The sequence below is a fragment of the Myotis myotis genome, unplaced genomic scaffold, assembly GCF_014108235.1.
Source record: "Myotis myotis isolate mMyoMyo1 unplaced genomic scaffold, mMyoMyo1.p scaffold_m19_p_12, whole genome shotgun sequence".
Classification (NCBI taxonomy): domain Eukaryota; kingdom Metazoa; phylum Chordata; class Mammalia; order Chiroptera; family Vespertilionidae; genus Myotis; species Myotis myotis.
Window position 1 is genome coordinate 6,138,887 of NW_023416316.1, and position 23,409 is coordinate 6,162,295.

General features: G+C 48.3%; 1 protein-coding gene across 5 annotated transcripts in view; it reads left to right on the forward strand.

Annotated features, from left to right (window-relative positions):
* The window catches only part of MAPKAP1 (MAPK associated protein 1), a 188,584-nt gene extending 166,975 nt beyond the window's left edge, over window positions 1-21,609 (forward strand). For 2 of the 5 annotated variants that reach the window (XM_036329644.1, XM_036329646.1), the window contains 2 exons: window positions 16,277-16,374; window positions 21,182-21,609. In XM_036329644.1, coding sequence (XP_036185537.1) covers window positions 16,277-16,374; window positions 21,182-21,307 — 224 coding nt within the window. In that variant the 3' untranslated portion in view covers window positions 21,308-21,609. Of the gene's footprint in view, window positions 1-1,660; window positions 1,693-10,334; window positions 10,382-16,276; window positions 16,375-21,181 lie in introns of those variants that run through there. The other 3 variants (XM_036329645.1, XM_036329647.1, XM_036329648.1) reach the window with 3 other exon arrangements.
* Window positions 21,610-23,409: the final 1,800 nt, after the last annotated feature.

Below are 23,409 nucleotides of genomic sequence, written 5' to 3' on the forward strand. Positions count from 1 at the left end.
ACTCTGTCCAGGCCCAACTGCTTTTCTTGCTGCTTTTAAGATTCTCTCTTTGTCCTAGCAGTTTGGCTCAGTGAATAGAGGGTCTGCCTGTGGACTGAAGGGTTTCAGGTTTGATTCTGGTCAAGGGTACATGCCCTGGTTATGGGCTCTGTCCCCAACAGGGTGTGTGCAGGTGGCAGCCGATCAATGATTCTCTCTCCTCATTGATGTTTCTAGCTCTCTCTTCCTCTCCTTTCCTCTCTGAAATCAATTATATATATATATATTTTAAAAAAAAGATTCTCTCTTTGTCTTTAGTGTTTTGCATTTTAATTATGTGTCTTGGTGTGGGCTTCTTTGGATTCTCATACTATTTGGGACTCTGCACTTCCTGGACTTGTAAGTCTGCCGGGGTCCAACCCCAGCAGGTCCAGGGGTTCCCAAAGGCGTAGACGGAGTCGGCGAAGAAGGAAGGACACGGAGACAGTGTTCAGTTGATCAGCAGCCTAGCCAGGATCTCCAGAGAGGTTCTGCTGTTTATTGTCTTGTTACATCCGTATTTATACCAGTTGATTTTAATCCTGTCAATTTCTATTACAAAGGTTAGGGTGTTTCTTATCTCCATTCCAGGGAGTAAAGATTATGTAGCTTAAGCATGATTGTTTGTAGTTAAAGTGATTAACTACCCGCCTGGCACTTAGTTAAGGAGTTTCATCCCCTCCCTAACTTCAGGGAAAAATCCCTACCTGGGGAAACAACCTTTCTCCGAGAGGTGACCTTGGTTAAAACACACAGCGCTAAGGGGAGCAAACATATTAAGAACAGTATGCTATATACGCCAGGTCCCTTGAAACATATGCTGTGCAGATGTTTCTATCCTGCAGCGACTGTGTCAGGCAGCAAGGATGGACCGACTTCCGGCATAAGTCTTCTTCCTTTATGGTTAGGGAAATTTTCTGTCATTTTTCCAAATAGGTTTTCAATTTCTTGCTCTCTCTTTTTTCCTTCTGGCACTCCCATGATGCAAATGTTGGTATGCTTGAAGTTGTCCCAGAGGCTCCTACACTGTCTTCATTTGGGAGATTTTTTTTTCTTTTTGCTCTTCTTTTTGGTTCCTTATAGTTCAGATCACTAAAAAAAATTCTTGAAAGTTACAGGCTTACAAATATTTCAGACTCCTCAGCATAGCCTTTACAGACATTGACACTCCAGGCTCATAGCCCATAACTTCCCATCCTGAAATGTTGTGCTTTTGCTGTTCCACATGCCTGGAATATACCTGCAACCTGGCCGTCTAACTCACGTTCACTTCCATTACCTGTGCCCAGCCCACTCATTCTTCAAGATCCAGCTCAATGCCAGGCTCTCCCTCTGCCAGGAGTTGTGCACACTGCTGGTAACACACCTCCCACACTGTGCTGTGCTTATGTGGGGTCTGCCCCTCTGTCCCACCCCTCTCCATGCTGCACTGATTGGCCCAGGACCTGGTTTCTGTATCCTCAGGCCCTAGCACAGTGCCTGCAGAGGTGTCCTCAGGGAATGTCTGCTGTCTTGAAACTGAACTGAATGAGGCCAGAATTTAGAAACCCAAAGTTATTCAACATAATTTATGTTTAAAGTGCCCAAACAAAGATGTATTAAATGAATCGGCTTGATGCTGAGTTTTTTTTATGATTTCCAGTATCTTCATCAAATTAATTCAGTGAGTTAATCTATAAAAAGTTCATCTTCAAGACCATCATCAGACCACAGAATTAATCTACTGAACTGCTGCTGCTTTTTTTAAAGGATTAATGGTAACCCTTCTTATCTTTTGTGTCTGTTGAACCTTAGAAAAAAGTTATTTTAACAGCACTAAAGAAATGAAAGTCACTATATTTCATAAGTTTAGCCTGTGATTTTTATCAGCATAGTGATGTATGTTTGTAGCTGAGTTTACATCAAAAATTATTCTTAGGGCCTTCTTGAATGAATTATGGCAAAGAGAGAGAGTCTAGAAGTAGATAAGGTTTTTGATTTCTGCAATATATTTCCTTTTTCATGTTTTTATCTCCTGTAACACAAGTGTCTTGCTGAAGACTAGAATGTGTGACCAACTAAAATAATTTCGTTGTGAACACAGAGCGAACGTGTTATTAAACAGCCTTCTTCACAAAAAGGGAGGATAATGAAGTTGTTCCTGGTCTTACTTGAGACGTGTTTGTCAGGATTTTGAACAAAAAAAGAAATGATTTTTAAAAGCCTTCAAATATGGCCAGTTTGCAGTGTTTATTGAGAAAGCTGCTGTCAAACCATTAATTTGGTCGTCATAAGGAACACAACTCAAGTTTAATGGATGCCATATCCAAAAAGTGTGTGAACAGCTGACTTGGCAGAGGGACTGAGCATTAGCGCGCCTGCAGTGAAACGCGTAATTACGTCCATTGTGGGCCAGAGGGACCAGGCTCTGGAGCCAGGCTCCATAAAGAGCGGCTCTGAGGCTCTTTCCCCACCTGACTTCTCCCTCAGGCCGTGCTCTCGGAGGGAGGTTTGGTGCGCTGTCCCTGGAACTGAGTGACTGAATGGATACACGCCTTTTTAAAAATTGGACATGTAAACATGGGCTCTTAAAAGACTTAGTTGAGGAAATCTGGGTCTCAGAAGTGCAGAAATTAAGGATAATTTCCGCCTTCCTAGACTTAAAAAAAAAAAAAAAATAGCATATGCCGCCATTGTTATTTACATCGGTGATTTCTCAGTCTGAGTTTGCCACTCCTAAGGATATCTTTTGCTGTTTTGAAGGATGTCACAAACCTCTAAGAGATGGGTTAATTTTAACTGAACAAAGATGTGTATGGCACCTAGGAAAGGAGACTGTTTCCATATCAGAAGCTACCATGGTTAAATGAGCTGAGAGAAATAGCTCTCCATTGTCACACAGGTCTCGCCTAGGCTTGGAATACAGTAGGCTCTCTCTTTAAGTGCTTGCCTCGAATTACAACACTGAAACAAAGGCAAGGGACCTTCCTTCCTGTGAAACTAGCGCCCATCTGAGACTCTCAGCTGTATTCAAACAAAGTACCAGGCTCAGCCAGGCCAGATCTGCTTTTCTCATAAAAAGGTTGTGCAGGTTCAGTCTTTAAAGGAAGCAGCCTGTCATTAAGAAATTGGATTTAAACCTTAATAAAGTAGCTGTCGTCTATATAGCTGAAAAGAGCTCTGTATCTCAATTAAATATAGATAATATAAAATCTTAAGGAAGCAACATAATAGAGGTAACCTGATTACATTCTCTTGCAATAGTATAATTTAAAGGAAATCTGATTCTGCTGATGCTGGTTATGTTGGGGGATTATTGGTTTGGGGTTTGTTTGTTTATTGGGGTTTTTTTTTGTCCAAAATACTGTTTGGCTACAGGGTAGGAATTCTGGGATTGAGTTAACACAACTGTGGGAGACTGGTAAGCCCCCCTCGTGAATAGAATCTGTGGAATATTTGCAATGAGGTTCAGTTAAGGTTGTGAGTTAAATGAGCTGGGCTTATTGGTGACCTCCTGCTTAAATGAATCTTTCTTTTCATAAGTACTTGACAAGATCTGTAAAGTAGTGTATTTAATTTACTAATTAAATTAAAGCTCCTGAATAATGATTTGTCCACATTGATTTAGCTTAAATAGAAAAGATCGGCATTGTTGTGATCTTCAGGAACCTTAATAGCCAAACCAGTTCGACACAAAGGCCTCTTGTGTTTTATAGGTCAGAATTACATAGGTAAGCCGGGCTGTAATTGAATTGCCTGCACTGCACCCTGCAGTTGCAGATTTCCTGTGCCTTCCTGTCCCATTGTTGCACTGGGGCTTAAGAGAATGTTAACGCGGTAATAGGCACAGGGCCTTCCCCATTATACGTCTCGCTATCGAGCGGTTCTGCATGACTAGTTAAAGAAGATGGCAAGAAGATTAATGAAAGCAAGGCTAATACAGAAGGGGCTACTTTCGCAAGACTTCTATCGAGGAGATATTAGAGCTGAACCAGAGCTTGGCTTTTTCTTTATCCTGTGACCTTTGAACCTGCCTTACTGTTGAGAGCTGCCAGGGAAGTCGACATTTTGATTGATGTTGGTACACGAGTCAGTCTTTCCCATTGAATTCCACATCTGCACGAAAATAGCTTTTCCAGCAGAATTCATACTGGCGAGAAGTGATAGCCAAATTGATGGCTGAAATGCTTTTATGTAGTTTTCATTTAAGCCTAAAGATATTTGATCTTTTAATTCAGTATCCAGTTTTCATAGATTATAAGCATTCACTTATATGTCCTTATGGGTTCATCAACTCATAGCGGGGGGGAAAAAAACAGTATTAAGAGTGTTCAAAGGTTTGCAGAGCTCCAAGGAGGCTTTATGGGGGAGTAAAAGCAGTCATCAAACGAGCCTTTCACCACCATCCTTAAAAAAAGAAAAATCAGTCTGAGGGGCCAGGCAAACTGACTTTAAGGTTTTTGCAAATTAAGCTAAGTGTCAGTTTTTAGAAAACTATAGATAGGGAAGTCTGAAATCTTGCCTGTGTACCCCACCTGAGCCCCAGCTCAGAGGTTCCCTTGATCTACCCAGATGCTGGGTTCCCTAACCTTGACCTTGGGACACTAGCATTCCATCTGAAGGGGATTGTCATGTTCTGCATATAAGACAGCCCTGTGTTCTTGCTAATTCTGTTACCTTGCTTGTGGAGCTGCAGGCCACTAGTGTGTGTGTGTGTGTGTGTGTGTGTGTGTGTGCGCGCGCGCGCACGTGCGCGCGCCCCCAACCCCCTCTCCCAGCAAAGAGTTGGCAGAAGGACTCAGGTTTTGTTACTGAAATTGACTTGGGTACACCCGAGCCCATGCACTGAATTTTCTGACCACCTGATTCCTTTTCTCCCTATTTGACGAGAGTAGTCTAGCAGAGAAAATACATGCACATACACACCAATGTGACAGGTATTCCTGTTCCTAAAGGAGAAGGTACCCAGGAATTTTGTCATATTTAAATTCTCAGGAGAATACATAAAAGGGAAATGAGGGTGATGTTGGCCAGCGCTGAATATAAGAGCTGCACCTGAGGTGGGTGGGTGGCTGGCCATGGCCATGCACGTGCACGTGCACGTGGCGGCAAACTGTAGGCCCCAGTAAGTAGGGCACTTGCATTTATACTCACCTGGACCTGTAGCCCAGAGAAGCTGTGGCCCAGCCTCAGGCTCTGTCGGTTCCCAGGACGTCCCAGCACTTCTAACATTAGGTGGGCAAACTATGTTGTGTTGTTATTCTCTGACAAGGACTTACTTCCTAAGTTCCAGATCAAGTACGGTAAGTACTGCTCGATTACAGAGCACAATGGACACGAACATATTAAATGCCCCAGTTATTGAATTGCCTTTTCATAAAAGTACTCTGGAGCACAATCAGGAGCAGGCAGTGCCTCATCCTTTTAACAGATATGTTTCCAGGCCCTATTAAAAGGGGTCTTCATCTATCCTGTCAAAGGGAGTCTGCTGGGGTTTTTTAGTTTAATTACACTCCCCAATTAAAACTCCTTGCTGCATGTGGATGCGCCTCTCCTTGGGCCTGAGTGGATATGACATTTACAAGGCTCGCCTTTCAAGCAGACAATAGTGTGATTGATGAGGTGCACGTTCAGTGAAGGAGGCGAGTGCCGGTGGAAGTGCTGCTTAGTGCATTTTGATTTATTTATCATCTTCTTCCAAAACAAGGGAGCTGCTGGGAGATGGGTTTAGGCAACCGGGGAGGCCACCTCAGTTTTTCCAAGTGTATGGAAGGAAAAGACCGGGAGTGTGCCACGGGATAAAGGTGGAGAAAACCTATAAGCTTGGGGCCAACTTGCATCATCTAATGCCAGGCTGCATTCTGCAGTTTTTTGACTCAGTTTGGTTTCCAGTAACCTCAAGCTGCAGTCTGCGCTTCAGGGGACATTTCTCTGGGGCTGGATAACATTGGCCTGGCCCCTGTAAACTTAGCTCGTGGGAGCCAACCCAGCATGTGTCCGGTTGGCTGACCTGTTCGTTAGCTGACACCTGACGTTGCACTAGGCATGCCTGTGGGGGCTCCCAGCCGCTTCCTCCAGAAGTTCAGCAGCTTCTGTCCAGGGGCTGCAGTCAGCGCTCGATGACTCGTAACTCGGCCTGGGCATTTGGAGCGTTTAGAAGTTGCTTCTGGAACTTGGGATTATGCAAGAGCAAGGGGGCTCTTCAACAAAGAAATAGGGAGGCACAATGGAGAACGTCTCGAGGTTGTAGTGAAAGGCAAACCCAGCCCCTCGTTCTTAACCAGCTCTTGCTATTTGCCCTCAGCATGTGGTAGATGCGACCAGTGTGCTTGTCTCTAATTTCTGGAGAAGAGTGTTTGGCACAGTGTGTCGTCTCTGGAAGGTCAGCACTCTGAATTTAGGAGGCGGGAGATTCTTCTCTGAGCCCCACACAGATGATAACACCTCCCGGCCCTGGCTGGTTTGGCTCAGTGGACAGAGCGTTGGCTGGCGGACTGAAGGGTCCGAGGTTCGATTCGGTCAAGGGGACATGCCCGGGTTGCAGGCTCGATCCCCAGTGGGAGTGTGCAGGAGGCAGCTGATGGATGATTCTCTCATCATTGATGTTTCTATCTCTCTCCCTCTCTCTTCCTCTCTGAAATCAATAAAAATATATATTAAAAAAATAAAACAAAACTGTTTAAAAAAATAAAAGAACATTCCTTCCCCCCCCCCCATAATCATTATCAGGTGCTAGAGTTGCTCCCCAGGGGCTGTTGGGAGCATGTTTGCTAACTGTGTAACATGTAGAATGTCTGTGTTTGTGATCAGGATTGGCTAGTGGGTTTTCTTACATTTCCTATAAACTTTCCTCACTTTTCCATAGGACTTATTAATAAACCAGAAAGAATTTGCTTGCCTTGAACAGAATATTGATATTTGTTAGAATAGAAGACATTTTTGAGGTATCAACTTTTCCCCTCCTTGGGAGAAGCATTCTTTTTCCTTATTAAGTTTTCCCTTAATTGTTGACCTGGGCCTGTGGACCCATAATAACAAAACTGTTATCTGGGTATAATAGAAAATTTGCATATTTACACATTTTTCTAGATTTGTATTACCATTTCCTCAAACTCTTTTTTTCTTCATTTTAACTTCAGAAGAGATCCTAATTGAGAAGAGGGTAAAGGCAGGGACTGTTTTCTGCTGAAAAACTCCATGTGAAAGATTTCTCAGCTGGATAAATGATGGGGGAAATCTGTTTCCCTTGCCTCCTGCCAAGCTCCAAATTGTGTTTTCATAATAAATAAATGGAGTGCTTAGATTTTAAGTTATTCTTATAGGCATGGAAAAAGTAAGCCATTCTTTCATTAAAATCAAAATGTGTTTTGCTTACAAGACTCCCGTAGGCTACTTCCAGGACAGGGTAACTGCTAACAGATTAGCCCTTCTATCATAAATGACTAGAAAACAGGCAGCACAAGACTATGAGCCCTCAGAGAAGGGAAACGGATGAGGTGAGACCTCCCATCACTCCAGCTTTCTCCCAGGTTTCCCAAGGAGAGTGCGGCAGGCTGGGGGAGTCAGGAGGCAGAGGTCAGAGTTGGAGGAGGCTGAAGCAACTGAAATTTGCAAAATAAAGTATAGAGGAGGGCGCTACACTGAAAGCTATAGAAAAGGCCCTTAAACCTTGGTCTGTATACTCAGCTGTGCATCCTAGAGTGGGACCTCACAGGGCTGGTCAGAGAACAACCACTGGGGTGCTATAAAATAGAGTTCTGCCAACCAGAGCAGAGCATCCAGGCATTTGGTAGTGACTCCAGAAAGGCCACATCGTAGGAGTATAACTAAACTAGCCCCGTATTAAAGATTGCTTCAATCTTTGCCTAAAAAGCTTTAAAAGTAGTCTTGAAAGGAGCAAACTGATCCAGAAGTAAATTAACTGTCTTCCAGACTTTAAAGGATGAAAACAAAATGCAGACACCCCACAATGTAATGTGTATAGTGTCCAGCATTCAATCAAAAATTACTAAACAAAGAAACAAGAAAATGTGTCCTGTAACCAGGAGAAAAATCAATCAGTAGAAACAGAGCCAGAAATGGCAGAGATGATAGAATTAGCAGATAATTACAGTAAGTCTTCAATTAATGTTGTCAATAGGTTCTTGGAAACTGCAACTTTAAGCAAAATGATGCATAATGAAACCAATTTTACCATAGACTAGTTGATATAAACAAACGTTAAGTTCCTAAAGCATATTTCTGGTCACAAAAACATCACCAAACTTCTAAAGACCCAAAATACTTCTAGTGTTAAACACTGAAGTAAATGTGAACTATATATACTAGTACATTTAAGAAAGATTACTAAAAACAAGATAATTACTTCCCAATCTGTTTATTCCAGTTCAGCCTTCCAGGTGGCCAGATCCTATCCCAGCAGCTCAGGGCTCAAGGCAGAAACCAGTGCTGGACAGGACCTCCTTCCATTGCAGGGCATACTCACACGCCCCATACTCAGACAGCCAGGGAACCTAATGTGCTTTCCTTTCAGATATGGGAGGAAAGCAGTGTACCTGGAGAAAACCCATGCAGACGTGGGGAGAACATACAGACTCCACACAGACAGTGGCCTCAAGCCAGGAATCAATTTTTTTTTTTCTCATCAACATTAATGAAACAGTGTTGAACAAAATGATGTTATTCAGTGACCTGATGTACTTTAAAATAGGTAATATAAATGTGTTCAAACGTTTAAAGGAAAACAAGAACTCAAAAAGAAGAAAAATGGAAACTATTAAAAAAGAACCAAATGAAAATTCTAGAATTGAGAAATACAGTGCCTGAATCAAAAAATTCACTGACGGGAGCAGATTAGGAATATTCATTTAAAAGGTTGGTGTATTACCTATTGTGGCATAATAAATTGCTCCAAACTTGGTGGCTTAAAACAACAACATTTATTATCTCACCGTTTTGTGATCAGGAATCCAGCACAGCTTAGCTGGGTCCTGTGGCTCAGGGCCTCTCACAAGACTGCAGCCAAGGCGTCATTCAGGGACACAGCCTCTCAGGGTTCAGTCAGGCAGGATCTGCTTCCCAGCTCGCTGAGTGGTTGCTGGCAGTTTATTTCCTGTGAGCACCCTTAGTTCTTTTTCACTTGGGCCTTTCTATAGGGAAGCTCATGAGGTGGCACACAGCTGGCTTCCCCAAAGAAGCCAAGAGCAGGAGAGTACTAGCAAGAAAGAAGTCACAATTGTTTGTAACCAGTCTCAGCAGTAACATCACATGCAGCTAAAGTGCTTATGGTATATCAGGATGTCCTCGGGCTTGCAAAACACTCTGTGTTGCCACAAAACAGCTGCACACTGCCTACTACTGTGCTGAGTTCCCGGACTGCTCTTTAATGGTTTTGCTTTGTTTCATTTTTGGTCAGCTCTAGTCAGTTTTCACTTCCCATTGTCTTTATAAGTTATGTCATTCTTCTTCCAGTTTTCTGCATTTAATATCATTTAGGAGAAGACCAGAAAAACAAGCATGGCTGAAAATGTGTTAAAAGTCCTATAGACTCTGAGTCAGAGATAGGGATACTCTTCCATCCAAAAAGAAAGAAGTTTGAGTGCGTTGGCTTCATGCCAGTGGCAGAAGGGAGAATGTAAAGCTCTATCATTCATATGTAACTTTGAGTAAGTATGTAACTTCTTTGAGCCCCGATTCCTCATTTATAAAATGGGAATAATATCTGCCTCATGGAGTTGTTGCTAGAATAAAATCAACCATCCTAGAATTTTATAATTAACTAGAGGCCCAGTGCATGAAATTTGTGGGGGTGGGGGGGGGTCCCTCAGCCCAGCCTGCGCTCTCTCACAATCCGGGACCCCTCAGGGGACATCCCTCTCGCAAATTGGGAGGCTGCATGCAGCAGTGACCATACTTTTCATACAGGTGAAAGGCATCTTGCTGATGTATGGGCAGCTGCATTTTTTTGCTTAACGAAGTCATGATATACCATAAGCACTTTTGCTGCATGTGGAAATAGAAAACTTGTCCATGAAAAAGCACTTGTGTGATTGTCGGAGTTACAAGATGAACAAGCCATTTATTTCATGGAACACCATTTCTATTGAGAGAACAAGTGACAAGTTGTGGTTATTCAAATTTTAGTATTTAGCAGGCATTTTCTTGAAAATGAAGGAAGTGATGTCACTTTGATGCCAGTGATGAAATTCAAGCTTTCAGGTGACAATTAGAAGTTTGGGAAACTTGTATACATCACGGTGAGGTTGGCTCCTCATTGCTTACTTTTCCGATGAGGTCAGCGGTGATATTAATGAATGTGATTTTCTCATGTTGTATAGTGAAATGTGCCAACATTTGGAAACCTGCATAACTCAGTGGACCAGTATTTCCCAGGCTGCTGCCTGATGCTACAAAATGATGCAAGCGTAAAAATGCATTCGAAGTGCACAACGGCGATGAATTTTAATGCAACAGAATACAAGTTTATTAACATGGTTTTTAGATTCCACATTACAAGTAATCTTTAAGAAACTAACATTTATCAGTTTGGTGTGGCATCAAAGGAATATTTGAAAGTAAGAGTTTAAAATATACCTCCCTTTCCAAATGTATCTCTCTCTCTCTCTCTGAGGCTAGCATTTCTTCATATGCTTCAGCCAAAACAGTATATGACAATGTTCAAATGCAGAAACAGATAGGATAATCCAGATGTTTTCTGTTAAACCAAATATTAAAGAGATTTCAAAAATATAAAGTAATGTCCCTAGCTGGTTTAGCACAGTGGATAGAGTGTCAGCCCGAGGACTGAAGGGTCCTGAATTCAATTTCGGTCAAGGGTATGTACCTCAGTTGCAGATTTGATCCTGGCCTTGGTTGGGTGCCTTTCTTTGTCATTTTAGTATTTAGCAGACATTTTCTTGAAAATGGGAGGCAACCAATCGATGTGTCTCTCTCACATGATGTTTCTCTCTGTCTCTCCCCTTCCCTTCCACTCTCTCTAAAAATCAATGGGAAAAAAATACCCTCGGGTAAAGATTAACAAAACAAACCAAAATATATACAATAATGCCACATTCTCATTAAACTTTAGGGAAATATAAGGGGTTTCTATTAAAGATACATTTTCATGTTCACTTATAACGGTTTATTATCTTTAATGAATTAATAAATATTTTTAAAACTTCTCAGTTTTAGATCAATAGGGCTTTAGGCAGAGGTGGGCTGCAGGTTCCACTGGGAAGCCCCGGGCCTGACCGGTCAGTGCCAGGTAGTCAGTGCACTGCCAGGTTCTGTTCGAAGGAGCCTTCCTTCAGTCATCTCTGCCCATTTGCAGGGCAAACCTGGGAGCATTTCTCTTAGCAGGAGTGTATAAGCCGCTGTCCCTCTTTGCTTGCCGTCCCGTCGTGTGGTAATGGCCCCTGTAGAATAGCCACTTCCTGAATTGACCAGGGAACCCATTTTTTCAGCAGACCCTCTTGTTTAAGAAGATAAATTACAGCACAAAAGCTCAACCGTCTCCACTTCTGACATTTGTGCAACTAATTAGTTTCTGCTGTTACATTCCATCTTCTCTTTCCCTTTGGAGAAAAACATAAACATAAATACGTTTTTACATACTCAGACTCCCATTCGGTTTTCAGAAGCAGGTGCGGTTCCAGTGTCTGCCCTGAGCATGTGACCAGGGCCTCAACGCCACATTTGATACCCCATTGTGTGGCACTTACTCCCACGGCACTGTATCTGGTCAAAGAAGGCCCAATTAAAAACAGAATCTTTAAAATAATGATTTTATCTTCAAATGTCAGTTCCGACCCAGCTGTAAGAATGATCGCCACCACTCACTGAGTCCCCGCTGTGTCCAAGCGCCATGTGCGGTGCCTGACCCCGCTGCGCCCCCTCCACTGCCCGCCAGCCTGGCTCCTGGGGGCCAGCGCCGAGGGGACCAGCCAAGCGGGGTTTTCTTCATGACTGACTCCAGGGCACATGCTTCCCCTCAGGCAGCCCAGGCTTTCCTCATGCCTCAATTTCCAAACAAAGTTAACAATCCAGGCAAAATAATTGGAACTAATTGGAATATTAGACTTAGCATTTTCTTTTTTTATGTATTTTTATTGATTTCAGAGAGGAAGGAAGAGAGAGAGAAACATCAATGATGAGAGAGAATCATTGATTGGCTGCAGCTTGCACGCCCCACACTGGGGATCGAGCCCTCAACCCAGGCATGTGCCCTTGATCAGAATTGAACCCAGGAGCATTAAGTCCACAGGCTGACACTCTATCCACCTAGCCAAACCAGCTAGGGCTTAGCATTTTCTTTTAAGTCATACTGATATTTAATTTTTTTTCTTAGCTGACATATTTACAGACAGTTGGCCCCTGTGGCTTGCCCCTCCCTATGAATAATCTGCTGGTGCTCTTTGAATTTTCAAGGGTAACCTGCCCACCTCTAATTCCCTCTGACACCCAGGGCCGGTGCCCTGCGGGCTGCAGTTGAGGGGTCATTTGACCCCTCTTCCTCCCTTACCTGAGGGGAGCCTTGAGGTGCCTCAGGCCGACAGGTGTTTGATAAGACTTTCCTTGTTCTGTGTTCTTACTCTGTTCATTGGGTGTCGAAATGCCAGTGATTCCTTCTTCCCAGACACCTCTGATGGGAATTTACCATGTAGCATAAATTACTCATGTTTATTGATATATTTGTTTCCAGCAAGAGATCAATTAACTTGTTATAATTTAATATATAGGTTTTAGATTGGGTGACACTATGCAAGTATAAATTCTGCTTATTAACTGATATCATATATAATAAAAGGCTAATATGCAAACCAACCAAACGGTGGGACAACCGGTCGCTATGACACGCACTGACCACCAGGGGACAGATGCTCAGTGCAGGAGCTGCCCCCTGGTGGTCAGTGTGCTCCCACAGGGGGTGCACTGCTCAGCCAGAAGCCGGGCTGACAGCTGGCGAGTACAGCAGCGGTGGTAAGAGCCTCTCCCACCTCCGTGGCAGCACTAAGGACCCCTCAGGGGATGTCCGCCTGCTGGCTTAGGCCCACTCCCCATGGGGAGCAGGCTTCGGACATCCCCCGAAGGGCACAGGCCTGGCTGAGAGACCTCCCCCCCTTCCCAGTGATGAATGTCATGCACCGGGCCTCTAGTTCTATTATAAAAGTCTCCCCAAGTCCTGCCAACGTTCCCTTCTCATAGCTCTCAAGTCAGTCCCTTTCTCAGCATCCTTTCTGACCCCATTCAGCTCAAAACCAAATCCGCACCTACCTGGTGGCCGAGGCACTGTTCCCCCTGTCTCCAGGTCCTAGGGAGCGAGGGTGAACATCCAGAAGCACAATTTGACCATTTACTTCATTGCCCACCTTACAACCAACCCACTAGTGCCTTCCTCAGCTGGTGAATCTGGCATCCCCAGCCCTTGGTACCTGCCCTGAGTCACCTGGCTCTCTGCTATACACGATCCTGTCTGCTGCCTCCTGCCCCTGTACATTCATCCACACTCCTCCCTTACCCTTTTCCACCCCCACCTTTACCCAGCTGACCCCCACCAGGCCAGCTGCCTCCACCCAGTGTCTCCACAGCAGACCCTTGTACTAGCTCGTGTCCCTGGCAGGGCCTGAATTCAGTAAAACTGCCCTTCTGGCCCCAAGCAAAACCAAGATCCCTGGAGTGAGTCGACTGGTGTGTGACAAACATGGCTGTGATGTGAGCCTGAGCTTGTGCACTGGGGCTCTCCCTCGAAATGCCCCCCACGGGGCAAGGGGCAGCCTCTGCTTGGGATCCCACCACACCTTCACCCAGTCACTAACCCAGTGGCTCTGTGATAGCCACCATGGGGCTGCTTCATTAAAATTCAAACACAAACACCCCAGGTGACGTCTCGGCTCTCACAGCCACATGAATGCTTTCACTGGGAAGGCAGATAAGTCAGGCTTCAGAGAGCTGGTGGGGGTGGGATGCATCATTCCTGTCCACCTCACTTTCCCTAGGGGCTCGGGAGTGAGCACTGGGGACAGGCCAGGGACACACAGCAGAAACAGGAGGTGCTATGTTGGTGCTCTCCGGGCCTCTGTGGGCAGCCTTTCAGGAGGCCTGATTTACGATGATTTCTTCTGCTTTTTCATGTGACTGTCAGGCAGGCGAACCTCGGGCCTCCCCTCTGAGCTCACATGGAGACGGTGTCAGGGCTTCCTTCCATCAGTGCCTCCCAGACCCGTGCAGACTGCACACCACATGTGCCGTGTGTAGATCCAGCTCTGACCAGAGTCGGGTGGGTTTGTCGCGGTGTCTCAGTCATTCAGGTGAAACCTGCTCTGGCAGCTTGAGGTTTGGCTTTGTCAGTGACGAGTGGGAGCAGGTGGTGTAGACAGTCCGCGAGATGGCTTATCAGAGTGGTCAGTGAACCCCGAAGCTCCGGGTCTGCCGGCCTCCCTGAGACCTGCTGGTCCTTTGTAGCCCCAGGCCCTGGAGTCTGTGTCTGCCATGGCCAGGTGTCAGCAGCCAGGCCTCCTAGAGGGTGTCTCCGTTTGTCCTTCACAGCCTGTGCCCTTCATAGACGGTTCTGCTTGCTCACAGCATGGCCAGCAGAGGTGGCCGCACTGTCCTGCCTCGGCGATGTGACCAGGACTCTTGTCCCAGGTGGGCCTGTGAAGGGCCAGGAGCGCCCACGCGTGCATGCAGCTACATCCGTCGGAGGTCCACTTTCTGACCAGAAACAAGGAACTGATGTGAACGGAATCATTAGCTTCCGGCTAGGAATTCTGACAGTTTAGTGCCACCGTTTAGAATCAGGCTAAATTTGTCAAGTGACTGAAAGTGAGGTTTTTCAGAAATTATTAGCTAATTTTTTCCATAGAGAATTTATAGTCTCAATTAGTATATCATGATGTTTCCAGCAGCTCAACTTTTCTGGCCACATATGTGCAACATATATCAGTTTATTTTTGGAGATCTGAAGAATTACCTACTGTAAATAAAGTCCCCAAGAAAATTTCTCCGGGAAAGAGGTGAACTTACGGTAATATGGGTGATATATTATTAATTAATAACTATGACCAGCGCTGTTTCAATTAAAAGGACAACGGATGAGAAGGCCTAATAGCAGGAGATGCTGAATTCGAGTCCTATCAGCAGGGAGTCTGCAGCAGACTGGGCAAGGCTGCTTCTGAGGCCTCGATGTCAGATGTTTCAAACTAGCCCAAGGAAAAGGGACTTTCTCCGTAAGAAAGAGGGGCCACATGGGGTCTCCCAGAACCCCAGGACAGCATGTGCTGATAGGACAGGGACAGCTTCCCATTGGACTGAGGCGGGCTGGCATCTGTGTCTCAGTGTAGAGGAGGTAATTTGATTGGCACGTGTGCCCCAAAGTACAGGCATGGGGAGTGCAGACAGGGCTGCAGGCGACCGTACATACAGTGTGGGAGTCACATGGGAAGTGTGCCTAGAAGAATAGCTATGGAACCTTGCTCAAGGAGGTACCAGTTGAGCCAAGTGCCCCAGGATGGCAGGCTTTCTCCAGATGGGTCACCGCGAGATCCCAGGCCTGGGCAGGTGGGGCGTGCGGTGGGCTGGCTTATGGCATGTGAGGGCAGTGGCATGAGAGGAGGCTGAGCCAGGAGGCGGGCTCAGAAGTGGCGTGGCTATTCTGCAGGTGATGGGGAAGGGGTGTGAGAACTTGGATCTGGGGCAGTTCAGAGGTTCGGACCCCGGAGGTCGGTCTGCTTTGGCCGTGTCTAGAGCAGCCCTCCCCCTGCCTGCCCCCCAGGCCACACATCCTTCCAGGGAGAAATGGCTGAGGCCATGGGAGCTGCTTCCTTGCAGGGTCACAAGCCCACGGCTCCCCTCCCAGCAGGAGCCAGGGCCGTGGAGAAGGCTTATAATGGCATTACTATCTGCCTTTCTCCTTCCTGTTGCTCATTTATTTTACTTCAAGCACAGTTATTTTTAGAGTAATAATTTGGAGGTAATTGGCCTTCTACCTCAAAAATACCACCTTTTCCATGAATTATTGTGTGGAAGAGGTTCTGTTACGCCTTCCTAATGTGGTGTTGCCCTGAACACACTCCAGAGTGAAAAGGGTCTCACCAGCCGTTTGATCTGATATTTTTATTTTTTACTGTCCGTTTCTCCCCGGCCTGTAATGAGAAAAATGAACTACTGTCAGGAGCGGTTGCCACACAGTCTCCACTTGCTCCCACTTGATCTGGAATGATGGGAATCAGTGGGGTCTCTCCTGTGGGTAACCCCTCAACACTGTTTTTTCTCTCTCCAGGTCACGCAATATTTAAACTCACGTATCTAAGCAATCATGACTATAAACACCTCTACTTCGAATCTGACGCTGCTACCGTCAATGAAATCATGCTCAAGGTGAGTGTCCTCGGCCCCGGCAGTAGCTGAGCTGGGTTGGCTTCTGCTGGGTGGTTCTCAGGCCTGGCAGCACGTCCTTCACCCCTCAGTCCACGCACGCACGCACCGCAGTTCAGCTGCCCTCTACCCACTCAGCCAAAGCAGGACGCCCTTCGGCTCCCTCCTAGCCCCCCAGAAATCCTGATTCTTCATGTACTTATTTATCCTTCTTAGGCACCATTTCTTTCCTTCCATCCATTGCCAGAAGCCTCTTGAGGCTCCTGGAGCAGACTCTGAGGAAACAGTTATTATTTGAAGACACCTTACTGTACCCAAGGCAATTCTAGCAACCCGTTCAAAACACACCTAACTCGATGCTAGAATTGGATGTCACCACCGCTCAGCACTGCTGGCTGAGCACCGTGGCGAGCCAGGCCAGTGCTTGAGGTGCTGCGGGGCCGACGCAGCCCTGCCCTCAGAGCGCTTCCTCTGTCGAGGGCACGGACATTACACATTGGAACTATCAGCAGCCTGTGAGGGGCAGAGGGGCAGGGCCCGCACAGCGTGGCTGGGGGGCTGTACCAGGCCTGTGTGGAGCAGAGGAAGCGGGGAGGGGCAGGCCACACAGAACCTCCCAAAGCCGGTCGGGCTGGGAAAGGCTGTCCCAGGGTCTTGTTGGTTCAGGAGCCCGGGGAGGGCCTGAGGTGAGTGTTTCAAAGAGGCTCCCAGGTGCTGCAGGCCGCTGCCCTGGGCGCTACTCCAGTAGCCCTGGACTAGTGGTTCTCAGACTTCCAAACAGAATCCTTTCCTCAAACGGATTCATGTGTAGTTGATCAGATAGAGGAAAAAGAGTTGCTTTGGCAGAGCAGGTCTTAAAGCCAGAGGGGCTCCAAGCTGTGAGATGCATTGCCTCGGGGCGCCTCAGTTTCCCTGCCTGTTAAGTGGGGTCATGGCAGCTGCACTGCCCCACACCACACAGGCCTGTGAGAACACAAATCCAATGAGATGCGATAAACCCAGTTAGATGGTTACTCAATCTCTTCCTGAGAGTGGAATCATCAAGCGATAATAATCAAACGCAGCAAAGATCCACCAGGGGCCCGCGCAGTGCGGGGCCGGGCCAAGCACTCACACACCGTCCCATGGAACCTTCACAGCTCCGTGGGCAGCGATGCCTGAGGTTCCCACACTCGAGGTGAAAAGGGCTCAGGAAGAAAGGCACTTACCCAGGGCCATGGCTGGCAAAGCCAGAACTGGACCCCACATTCCAGACCTTGTGCTCCTAAACCCGCAGAGTGTGCAGACTTAGGGAGCTGAGTGGGGGATTTCAACGAAATGGAATTGTTTTACAGAAAGATGCTGAGACAAAGTCCTCGTGGCTGCAAGATTTCCACAAGTGGTAGATGAGGATTAAAAAGATGCTGCTCTGGGGGAGGTGGCGGGGGGGGGGGGGGGAGGGACAGAAGCGGAGACAGAGTCAGACTGTCAGTTGGGGGGAAGGCCAGCAGGTTCATGGACCACCTGGATCACAGCTCCCCCCTCACCCCACCCGGGCCCAGGCCGCGGGGATAGTGCCTGCCGGATGCTTAGAACCAGCGAGCTAAGAGTTACTTGCCATATCGTCACCAGACGGCACAGGGAACTTGTGCAGAGTACTCAGGGCCTAGGTAACGAAATATTCCATTACCCTGTCAGGGCTGGGCTTTTTTTATAGCCAGCATTAAAATATTCAAGACTTGAGAAGGATTCTAGTAAAATTATAATCCTGTGTTTGACATCAAATAATTTTCACAACAGCAGATTGATGACAGAAACACAGGTTTATGACTTCAGTATGAGACCGTGGAAGAGCAAGTGCAGAGAAATCATCTCACAGGACCAAATGCTCCCCGAAGCAGATGCTTTCCTGCAGAATCCCCGAGGCCCATCGCCGCCCCTAAAATGTCTGCTTTCATATCAATTGTTTGCAGAAATACTGCCTCCTGCACGAGACTCGGGGAGAGTCACGCGTGCTCAGGCCTGATTAGTTCGAGAGCTAAGGGCCACGGTCCCGGCGAAAGATTACATTTCACTCCTCCCGTCTCTGACTTTTATAGCAATTTGAATACTTAGCCTTATGGCCGTCCCCACGGGGTCTGCGTGAGCTTTGCATCAGCACCCACTGACTACGGCCCCGGCCCTGTCCAGTCATTTGGCAGAAACATTTCCATCAGAGGCTCTTCAGGGCTCAGTCTTAGGCACGAGTAATCCCTGTGGTGGTTCTAGAATACAGGTGTTTTGCATAAAATGAGCGCTTTTGACTGAAATTAAAGGACGAAACAAGGGCCAGAGGCTGATGTCAGAGAAACTATGATGAAAAGGCAACTCTCCATCCAGTTATTTTTTCTTACTGTGTTTTTCCCTGTGCAGAAACATTAATGTCTCCCATTTACTGAGCAGCAACTGCATACGCACGATCTCGTTCAGCCTTCACAACTGTTCTGCAGTGTGGACGCTGTTTATCCCCATTTTATAGATGAGGAGAGAGAGGCCCAGGGCCACAGAGCGCAGAAGGGCGGAGCGTCCGCTGGAGGCAGGCTGAGGCGCTCCTGAGCCCACCTTCCCGGCCGGGGATGTAACTGAGCTGAACCGCGTGTGGTCCCGGGTTCTGCAGGCTCGAAGATGAATCTCAGAGGAATCATTGGTCTCTTCAAATCGGGTTCTTCTCATGATCGAGTGATGGAGGCTGTGGCTTTATTGGCCATGAAAACTCCCTATATTTTTATGCCTCGAGCTGTAAAATGCATTGAAAGTGAAACACTCTATAGTGCATAAAATTGTGCAAGTTTTAAGCCACAGCATATTAACCAGCTAATGGCAGACCAAAGGGCGTTTTTATCTTTTGATTATTACATTAATCTTCCATTAAAATTATCTATGTGAATATCACAAAGCACTGAAGATAACAAATTTAGGAAATAGTTGGCTACTTAAGGATCATCTTGAAATGCTTCTGTCTAGTTGTATGTGCCAAAGACACACTGAAAACACTAGGTTGGCTGAGTGTGCAAACGATAGAATGCAAAGATGCTCTCATTAAGAATGATAAAACCTTATTTCCACACACTGTCTGGAGTGTCCCGATCGTCAGCCGGCCCTGCGGCCTCATGATTTATTGCTCTCAGCTGGTAACTTGGCGAGGCAGTGGGCCAAGCATGTCAGGCCTTCTGTACGCACACCCCAGCCTTTAATGCCTGCTGCTGGCGACTATCAGAGCAGAAAGTTTGGAGGGAACGGTTCGGAGCCTCGGCCCCCTGTGAGGTGTGCTGTCCCTCGCTGCCTCCCCGCTCTGGGTGGAGGACACGTGGCCCTCAGCGGAGAATCAACAGGTGGTGGCTGGTTTCTGTACCCAAAAGTACCCAGGTTTCTAGTCATAACTTTATATATTTGAGAGTGAAGAGAAATGTTGTTTGCTCACAAAGAGCTCCAGCCAGAGGAGCTGGGGCGGTGGGAGGAGTGGTGTCAGGGCGTGAGGGGGAGGGGGTGCCTCTGAAGAGGTGGGGCCTGGAGAACCGGAAGGTCTGTCAGTCGAGGGCCTGGCACTCACCCCACCCCAGATCCTGGCCCAGACGCTAGCGTTGTGACCTTGAGGCGGTGTCATTACTGCTCCTCGCCTCGGCTTTCCCATCTGAGCGTTGGGGGGGATGATGGCCTCCCACTCACGAGGCTTTTTAATCCTTGAAAAGCACCCCAGCCCTGCTGCTGCCCAGTCAGGGGCTGGTCCTCGCCGCTGGGCGCAAGTCTGCTCACGGCACCACTGCCTTTCCCAGGCTCCTCCCCACCTCACCTTGACCGCCACTGAGCCTCTGCCGTTCCAGGGACACCCCTCCCTGCGTTCCTCTGCTGTGCCTAATGCCCGTGGTTCTCCCCTGGCCCTTGTAAGCCCCACACTCCTCGTTCTCTCTCCAACCCCAGGTCTCCCGTTCCCCCTGCAGGCCTTCCTGCCGCACTTCCCGGCAGTCGCCCCTTCCTGTGTGCTCCTCTTGTCTGTCGTCACTCTGTCATGCTAGTGGACACAGACCTTGAACCAGGCATGGGCCAGGCTCAGGCCTGGCAGATGCTGGCGACCGTGACCGCATGTGTGTCAGCCCCCCAGCAGGTGGTGGGTCCGTGTGTGGGGAGATAAAGGGTCCCGAGAGCAGCAGCGTGCAGAAGGCCGAGCTCCTTGTCCGAGCCGTCACTGGGCAGGCGGCTGGCTGGGCACGTCACCGTGGCGTCCTTAGCCCCTCCCCAGCTTGGCCCTGCCCTCTGCGTGGTCCTGGTCAGCGTCACCCTCCTCCCTGAGCCTTGCCTTCCTGTTCTCAGATGAGCCCTTGCTCTGGGGGGCTTGTGAGTGTGAAATGAAGCACCATCGTTGGGAGCTCTGCACCTGCCCGGGCGGGGGGTTGGGGGGGGGCGGTCGGGGCTGAATGGGGAGCCTTGATTTAGTTTGGTTTTCATTCCTACAACGTTCTCATCCTTCAGACAAGGCAAGTGGGGCTCTGGGAAGTTATGTGCAAGCCCAGGGCTGCACAGCAGGCAAGCAGCCGAGCCAGGAACCAGTGCACAGCCTTCTGGGAGGCAGCACATGTGAGCACGCAGGCTCTGTGGTCGGAAAAGCCTCCGCTGACTGGCAGGCAGGCCGGGCCAGCACTGTCCTCTCCAAGCCTGTGTCTCCAAGCCTGCCGGGCGGCTGCGACCCTGGACCCCAAGCACAGGAGGCCCCTGAGGGCACCCGCCAGATGCCCTTTGTCGCCCTGGGCAAGCGGGTGGCTGCTGCGCATGACGGGCTGTGTCCTCTTGCTTCCAGGTCAACTACATCCTGGAGTCACGAGCAAGCACTGCCCGGGCTGACTATTTTGCTCAAAAACAAAGAAAACTGAACAGACGCACAAGCTTCAGCTTCCAGAAGGAGAAGAAATCAGGGCAGCAGTGACAATGGCCTCCAGCCTCAATCTGCTCTGGAGCTCAGAGCTGCGCCAGGGCCAGCTGGGCAGGGCTGGCACCTTAGGACGGGGCTGGGGACATTTCCACGGGCCGCCCGAGGAGCAGCGGCTTTAAGTAGCAGTGCCCAGGCCGGCGACCGAGAGGAGCCACCGCTGCCCAGCCCCCTCACTGCCCGCCCGCCGAGATGTACATAGCCATGCCCACACATTTCCTTACAACTTGATCAAATTTCTTGAAGAACAAAAATGTACATTTCTTTTTCCTTTTAATAAACAGGTGTCCTCTTTCTTACGGTTGGTATGACGGACCATTCTTTGGGGCAGAGGATTGATTATGTTATTCGCTTTAAAATCTGTTCCCATATTGAACAGGCAGATTGGAAAAGCCGTGGCTCGATTTCTCAGAAGAAATGTTTAGGGCTTAGTCAATAGTTTTAACTCCGCCATTTGTTTAAATGAGCGCAGTGCTCTGAGGACAGTCTCTCACTAAGGTTAGGAAGGGGACCTGGGGGGGGTGTCCGCGGCGGCGCCATTTCCCCTCAGCAGCCTCTGCCCCAGCTCGGCCCAGCACCTCCGACCTCAGGGGGAACGGGGGAGGGGGTGCTGGTCTGCAGGTTATGCTCGGCTCCTGCCAGGAGCGGTCTCCATCCTTGGAGTGGTCTCCAAGTGTCCATTTCAACTAGCGATAGGCCTGCCTGTGGGTTTTCCCTGGCGCTTCTCCGCCTGGGAGGCCTCTGTTCCCTTCCTCCCTGTCCTCACAGCCAGGCGGGGAGCTGCTCTCCCCCACATCGGGGAGCAGTGAGCAGACGTGGGGCCCAGGGAACCTGCTCCAGGGCGGAAGGCACAGCCGCCTGGCCACACCGATGCCTCTGCGGTCTTCACCCCCCCCCCCCCCGGGTCCTCCCAGGCAACGTCCTCCCACACCGACCCCAGGCTCAGGGACCAGGTGTTGCATTGAGGACCTGCCTGCCTTTCAAACACTTTTTTAAATTGTCCAGCAAGAGATGTGACCAAAACAGCATCTCAAAGTCGAGTGTGTTTCTTTGCACAGGGGCCATTTTAATGAATTCCTCTTTCCTTCTGAGCTTTGTTCAGCCAACAGAAGCAGCCTTTTCTAATGTCTTCCACCCCCCAGAAACAAAAAAAATACTGTTTGTAGCTTGCTATCTGTATTTGAATTTTCAGCAATTTTATATTTAGGTATCTTTGAAAAATGTAAATGACTAATTTGGTCATTAAATCCTGTGACATATTCAACATTAAAATAAAAGTTGTCTACGTGTCGTCTTTGCGTCTTGCTTCGAATCCTTGAAGTCCAAGTACCTCGTCCTGAGACAGTGACCACGGTGACCACCTGGTGCCAGTGGGTGTGGAACCGAGCATCTGGGAAACCACCGGGGCCTCCTTCACTGAGCAAGACAGGACGGCCCTCTGCACTCACCAGACGTTGAAATCATCGCCTCCTTCCGTTACCAAATCAGCACCCTCCTCGTATGGTGAGTACAGCACACACGCAGTTCACATGAAACATGTCCACAGGAGGGACCATTTAAGGGGAACCCTAATCACCACCCAAGTCAACCAAACATCAAGACTGTTTACGTTCCGCTCCCTGGGGGCATCCGAGGGTGGGGAGGGGTGGGGTGTGCGGCTCCGTGGCTGCAACCGTCCCAGCTCCTCTGCTCACCAGCCTCGTGACCTGTAGGTAAGTGGTTAACTTCCCTGCACCTCAGTGTCCAGGTCTGTAAAATGGGCTGGAAATGCCCACTTCTCCCAGCTGGAATCAAAACCGAGTGAGACGGTGCGTGTGCAGTGCCTGGGCAGCAGGACGTGACATCTGTTGCCTGGATGCCACGTGCTCCCCAGCGGTTCCTTCTCCATGGGAGACCCCGCTGTGCCGAGCTGTCCCCTCGAATTTCAGAGCCGAAGAAGCTGCCCTTGGCAGCTGCCAAGACCAGCTTCCTCCGTGCCCAGGGAGGAGGGCACACAGGAGCCAGGCCATGGCCCTCTGCCTCGGGGACAAACAGCTTGACTGGAGGGCTTGGCACCATAGGGCTACACCCAGTCCAAGTCCCACCCTCGGGGACTCTAC